Source organism: Myripristis murdjan, chromosome 1 (genome assembly GCF_902150065.1).
Source record: "Myripristis murdjan chromosome 1, fMyrMur1.1, whole genome shotgun sequence".
Taxonomy (NCBI): domain Eukaryota; kingdom Metazoa; phylum Chordata; class Actinopteri; order Holocentriformes; family Holocentridae; genus Myripristis; species Myripristis murdjan.
Genome location: NC_043980.1, coordinates 18,321,015 through 18,327,935, shown reverse-complemented (window position 1 = coordinate 18,327,935; position 6,921 = coordinate 18,321,015). Strand labels below are relative to the sequence as shown.

General features: G+C 39.8%; 1 protein-coding gene across 1 annotated transcript; it reads right to left on the bottom strand.

Moving 5' to 3' along the window:
- Positions 1–851: 851 nt before the first annotated feature.
- Positions 852–4,681, bottom strand: cdkn2a/b (cyclin-dependent kinase inhibitor 2A/B (p15, inhibits CDK4)). Its single transcript, XM_030057978.1, has 2 exons — positions 4,345–4,681; positions 852–3,127 (listed from the first exon to the last, which is right to left on the bottom strand). Exons 1-2 carry the CDS (start codon positions 4,471–4,473, stop codon positions 2,876–2,878), a joined length of 381 nt encoding a protein of 126 aa, XP_029913838.1. The 5' UTR covers positions 4,474–4,681; the 3' UTR covers positions 852–2,875.
- Between the last annotated feature and the right edge of the window lie 2,240 nt (positions 4,682–6,921).

Sequence of the window (6,921 nt, the reverse complement as noted above, 5' to 3'; positions counted from 1 at the left end):
TATTTCTTAGGTGTAATCCTTTGAAAGTTTATGCTGTGTACACAGTGGGGCTAACAAAATATTGTCAAAATCCTGTTTATGGCCAAGTGCAAGATCCAAATAACAGGGGCTGCACTTTTTTGATAAGGGTAAAATGTGGCCAAAGTCCCATTATAAATGAATTATTGTGGTGAAGCCCTGGTAAAAAATAAATAAATAAATAATTCACACAATAAGATAACATGTTTCTTTGGTGGAGACCCTAGCAAAAGTCACATCATTTTAATTTTACATTTTGATGCAAAAATTATCATTCCCACTAAAATTGTGCATTGTATCACTGTGCTTTTTTTGTAGGCCTGTAGGATTCAGCCTGTATGGTTCAGCTTGCTGCCCTAACATGCAGCATTCACCTGGGCCAGCAGTTGATTTTCAGCACCACTAAGTGGTGTTCTGGGGAGGTGTTGCCTTCAAGCAGGGCAGAGGTTTAGAAAACATCTTTTCATAGTTGAAAACCCTTAAAAGCATCCTTGACTTAAATATAGTCATCTAAAAATAATTTAACCATCATACATAACTGTGAGCAAAGGGCAGCTCAATGGTGACATTCAGGTTTAAAACATCAGCTCTTGGTTCAAAAAATGCAGTATCCCTCTTTTCTGGAAATCTCATTTATTCCACTGTACAGTTATTGTCTATAAAACAGTTTAAAGAGTCATGGATTTTAATTTGTGTACTCGGGGTGAAAACCTGTTAGTCACATGTTATTACAATAGGCCTAATATAGCTGAATCCTGGACCCAGATGTCCATTAATCTCAAACTCTATTTCTGAATACCCCGTGGACTTAGGGCATTTCTGCGGATTTTTTCCCCAAATCCACTCCTGAAGCTGATGCCTTTGCCTAAGGCCATAAACCGTTAAACACAGCTTGCCAACTTAGAGCAACTCATACCTAATTATTATTTTGAATGCGTTGGTGACTACTTGGAAAAAATATAAATAAAGACAACGGGAAAAAATCAAGTACACAACCCTATCTATCTACATATATACACACACCCACACAAACATATGTATATACAGACACACATACACTGATATATATTAGATACATAATGTAGCCTATGCATAGTGCCTCGATAATACATGTACACACTCATCTTGCCAAACAGCTAGTTTTATACCCACAAAAATTCATCAGATCTACGGTAGATAAGTCCGTTAGTTTTTGTTTGTTTGTTTGCTTGCTTGCTTCTTTTTAGCTAACAGAGTTAAGTTTCAGCTCCACCTTGTTTGTCCTTCTTCTCGACCCAAAGGCACTGACGCAACAGGCCTTAAAAACTTCATTTCGCCTGTACAAGAAGAATGTCCACTTTCTTTTATCAATCACTTCAAAATGTGCCCTTTTAGGCTATGTTTAAATATTAAAAAAAAAAAAAAAAAGAAAAAGTTGTATTTATGATGTTGTTTTCAGTCAAAACACTTTGCAGAAATGAAATGAATCATGAATCAATCATTTATGCGGTGCGTGTTAACATTTTTCTCCACTGAGTTATTTATAGCCATTTGCAGGTGTCAGTTGCTAAGGAAGACTGGCCTTTGGGCTGTATGTCATGCCTGTCGGCTTGTTTATTCGTTCCTGAATTAAATTAAAGAAAAGTTTCAGTGCCTAAGCTCTTCAAAGCGGTTGTTTCCCCGGTACATGGAATAGCCGCCTCAGGCTATTGAAAGAAGCGGCCTGGGTTGTTAACAGCCCGGTGGTGAATTAAAAAAAGAATAAAAGATTGCATTAGCCTCATTTGTGAAAATACTTGTGCAGGTGTAGTCTGAGACGATGTCAGGCCAGGACTGTGGGTTAGGCTACATCACCATATGGCTAATATTTACCCATTTTAAGGAAAACAGGCGAGTGCCCACATCTGCAGGCGTGGCTCAAAACGTCCTCAAACCTGTTCAGCAGAAAAGAAGCAGCTCATATGTGGCCTAATTCCGAATAAGCAGAAGCTTTGGATCAACACATTACCCCGATCCTAATCGAACAGTAAATGCAGGTTGCAACGGACTACACCTAAGCATAAGATGTTTTAATTATTCAGTAGACTGTTGTAACCTGTGGCACCAAACGGTAGGATTATTATTCATCCCACAAATAGCACACAGCTGTGTGGATTTCATTTGTAGCCTACTCGTCGTTAAGGGGAAAAAAGAATGAAATCAGTTAATATCAAATTACATTTTATTAAAGTGCGTCAGTTTATCCAAGTTTGGTGTTTGTTTTTTTTTTATTATTATTATTTTATTTTCGCAGGAACTGGGACTCACGGAATAAAATTATGCTTCCTCAATAGCCCATCATATCGGGACACTAATATTCAAAATTGCACTTCAGAATATTTTATGTCCTTTATTATTTAGATGCTGTTGTAGGCTATAAAAATGCACGATACCGTAACTTCAGCAACCCAAGCGACATGAAATAGGCTGTGTCGATCCTGTTAAAAACAGGACAGCGTAATATTGCCAAATATGCCACAGCAAAGCCATGGGCCAAGTCTCTGTATAAATAATTTAATTTATAGATCTAGGGATTGCATTAAAAAAAAAAAAAAAAAAAAAAACAGGCTACGATAAGCCCACTATAAAATGAATCTTAAGAATAGCCAGTTACAGTAGCCTATAAATGTATGTATCATAATAGTCAAAACACTATTTATGGATATTTCGTTAAAAAATATCTAATTGGTAGAAATCCAGCCATTTGGGAAAAAACAAACAAATAAATAAAAGACATTAAGCAGCAAAAGTCCATGCATAATTTAGGCTGCAGGCCTTTGAGGCCCATAGGCCCCCATTCACAAGCAGCAGAAAAAAAACATCCCATTGTCGTAATATTTTACAGCGACTCCAGAAACGCCACTACATCTTTATGGCCCTGCTCTCTGGCCAAATCGACAGGCCGACAGTTTTTGTTGTCTCTGGCTTGCGGGTCGCCGTTGTGTTGCACCAGCAGCCGCACCGTGTCCACAAAGCCCGTCCTGGCCGCGTCGTGCAGCGGGGTCGCGCCGGTGCATCTGTCCGCCACGTTAGGATCCGCTCCCCGCCTCAGTAACAACTGAGCCACCGGCGTGCTGCCCATCATCATCACCTTCATGGGAATACAGCCATGAGTCAGAGTGAGAGGTGGCAAATTTATAGTTCATTTCCAAATGAACGCCCATCCAATAAAATAAGTTATGATAACCTTGTATGTAGCCCAAGGGCGTAAACTTTGCATGGCACAGTGAATTCCAAATTTGATCTCAATGTAATGGAAATGTATTTTAAATTCTGGTTAACTTTACCACACGAAACAAATTAAAACAAAAAGAAAAGATTAATTAGTAATCCATAAATGCACACTAGGGGGATATTTAGAACAAGTTACTGCACTATTGCTACTCTACAATATCTATAAATATGTTTTTAATAATTTATCACATTGACTAGACAGGTAATGTGTTGTCATCACACCCTGCTTCTTTTCACCCATTTTTTTGTTATTGTTTTTTTGCCAACATGTATGCGCAAATTAGATGGATAGAAGCCCTTTGATATATAAAATAGGCTACTGGTCAAACTAGATATATAGTATCTTTACAGTATAATTGTCCTACACAGAGCGCCATTTCTAATCTCACATTTTTGTTATGGCCTTATTAGGCTACAGCACGGTGAGCAGTAGGCCTGGGCACCTAGGGAGGGTCTATTTCATTACGCACGGCTGAGGCAGCTCAAAGCTAAATTATATTTTTTACTTAGCTATTAACCTGTACATAACATAGTATCCACCGTTTATAGCCCGATCAATAAACAGCATAGTAAATTGAAAGCCTGGGTCACGTCGTTCATTAGGTCTGTGATGATCTGTTTTGTTTTGTTTTTAATATGGCAGCCTGTGTAAAGATGGCTAGTTGGGATGTTCACCGCTGTGTATTGAGAAGTTATATTACACAAACCTAAAGAGCAATCATCTTAAATCCTGGTGTTTGTTTTGACAGTAAAAATAACTGGGAACTTGCTTGATGCAATCCGTGTAGAAGCCGCACGGGATTGGACCTGAGGCGCGTCAGTTTGCCTGGAGATGCGCACAACAGGAGTTTGGCATTTTCGAAAAGTATAACAACTTTTGTCCCCCTAGTTCAACAATATTTTCACCAGCTGTAATATTACACGACCGTGCTATGCTATTATGGTAATATTATATGTTTTTTTTTTTTTTTTTTTTAACTGTGTTACGCTAGATTACAGCGTGTCCATAACATAAATAGCAAAACAAGAAGCCATTTGATTTGTGGGACTCTTAATTCGCACACCGACACTGACCTGCAGCGGCGTCCGTCCAAAGCTATTCAGCCTGTTGACGTCCACCCCTCTCCGGAGAAGATCCTCGACCTCCTCGGTGTTGCCCCTCGCTGCTGCTGATGCTAGATCATCTTCAAGAGTCATTGTCATGACCAAAAAATGTCCTATCCAGCCTGTCTGGGTGACAGATTCCTTTGACAGGTATTTGAGGGAACGTAATCGGCTGATAAACGTCCGGAAGTGCACGTAAAATATCACGTGCTGTTTGTTGTGTGCGTGGTGGTCCGTCAGCAGCCCACCGTCTCTCAGTCCGGACCTCCAGCCGCCTGGCTCAGATAAGTAATCCGTACGTCGTCTGACCAGCGGACGGTGTGTGTCTGGGCTTGCCCTGTGTTTTTGAATGGGTGACGTAATTCTGTGTTGCTGCAGTGCCGCCGTCGTGCGCATGCGCCGCTTTGAGGAACTGATTTTGACAGCAGAAGCCAAACGCTGCCGTCCACTGCTGCTCCTCAGACACCACCCGGCTTGATCTAAAGTCTCACATGGATTTGTCGCGCATTCGAGTGGCTCTGGTGAGAAATCCAAATAAAATAGTCCGTGTAGCCAAACATTTATTATGGTGGCTGTTGTCTTATTTTAGAAATCCAGCTGCGCAGAGATCCACAGCGGCAGAATAAACCGGAGTTATCAGGCATGTAACTGCTTCTGTAATTAATTTAGCCAATATGTGACGTCTCAACTAAAGCTAAACAAACAGGAAATATAGATTCTTTACACTGAATGCCAAACAATACTTTAGTATAGCAACTGGGGCATGATAGCAGGGGAATAGTGGTGCTGATTACCCAGGGCTCCAAGAAAGGGAGTGGACCTTTAGGTATCTGCTTAAAAAAAAAAAAAAAAAAAAAGTGTTGCTTTTGTGTTCCTCAAATGCCTATTGTTATAGATATTTTATTTCACAGTGGTCTTGTTTTGAAACTTCATTAAAATGTGGCGCATCAAATGTTGTGTCCTGTTATATGAGAGAAACTGGAGTAAAATTTGCTGGAGGTTTTTCCAATGCAAACACTACTTATGACAGACAATTAGGGCTACCAGGGTAGGGCCAAAAACCCAGAATTACATCTAGGGATGTGCCTGGTAATTGTCCTAGTAATATGTCTGTCAAAGGTGGAATAGTGCTGGGATGAGAGGACAGCAGAGTTCCTATCTAAGCCCCTGCATGTCAGTAAAATATGTCACTTTTTCATCAGGTGTTGATGCGGCTTTCATGCCCTAAATAGCACATGTGGGAAACTCCTGTATCACACACAAAAAAAGAAAAAACAACTTTGGGTCATCCACATGCATTAAAATGCAATGTTTCTGATGGCACTTAAATGCATCAAAACAAGGGAGGATCTGGGAGCAGTAGCTGCCAAACAGAGATTAACAAATCTCTTTGAGGCAGTGTTTTGGGAGCAGTGTCGTCTTTACACTCTGACAGCTTCATCTAGCAGCTACATCTCAAACACATCCAGTTCTTGAAATCACATACAACAACAACAACAAAAAAAATAGATGAGAGTGCCTCATATAAAATCCTATTAAATGGTCTATATTGCATCTTTTTGGGAGGCTTGAGGAGGGATTGTTTGACAAGAGCGTTTTGCAAGACTTTTCTGCAGCACAGGTATAAATAACAGACAAATGAGGAAGCACAAGTGAAGCCAAAGGCCTCTGTGACAACAAAGGAGAGATTCGCATGAGCCTGTCTTACACTCTGCATGACCAGATCCAGCTTGATGTCTTTTCCGGTGTCAGGTACCCACGCTGTTTTCCTGAAAACAATCTTTTTGTCAGCTAAAAGTGTGCTAAATAAAACAAGCCGCAAGCTCATTCAGTCATTTTAGAAGAAAGAAAAAAATAGGTCTGGTTTTATTACAAAACAACCAACAGGTCTTCAACTTCACAGATATTATGTTTTAAGGTTCAAAATAATAGCATAAAGGATTTTAGTGATTACTGAGGCTGGCAGATTTGTTTTGTCGGCAGCTGCACAGTTCCTTGTTTTCTGGTATGAACAAAGTCCAGCACAACAACCAACATTTAAAAACAGCCAGTGCTCATAGTAAAAAATACATTTTACAGGTAAAATAGAGAGTGTGATTGTGTGAATTTTGGAATCCACTGGCCACTGGTGTGTAGTTGACAAAAAAAAAATATTTTTTGCCCTCTTTCTCTAGGAAGGGAAACTTAACTCTTGTGTGCCGTGACAACAGAGGTTACACTGTTAAAGGCACACACTGTTTTCTGAGTGTTTGAAAGTGTGTGAGTGAGAGAGAAGCGGAGACGACAATACTAAGCAAGATGCAAATTATTAAATTCTTATCGACTGAATGATTCTTACATGACAGTTCAACGTTGCAACAATAGTAAATGGGTTTTGATGTGAAAATAATTGTCAGATGCAGTTGCAGCTGTAAGAATGATTAGTCATATTTTGGAGTCAGCACGACATCAATAATTTTTAAATCTTGATTTATACGAGTAAATGAATATGAGTAGGACTGTGAGGAATGTGTGCTTGTCTCGGGGTTCACAGCCTGTAGCGATGGA

What these genes read in the sequence shown, in the direction of transcription:
- cdkn2a/b (XM_030057978.1), bottom strand. Translation starts at nt 4,473, where the DNA reads ATGACAATGACTCTTGAAGATGATCTAGCATCAGCAGCAGCGAGGGGC. An exon ending in TTGGACGGACGCCGCTGCAG is followed by an intron (nt 3,128 to 4,344) that starts GTCAGTGTCGGT and finishes ATTCCCATGAAG; the next exon opens with GTGATGATGATGGGCAGCAC.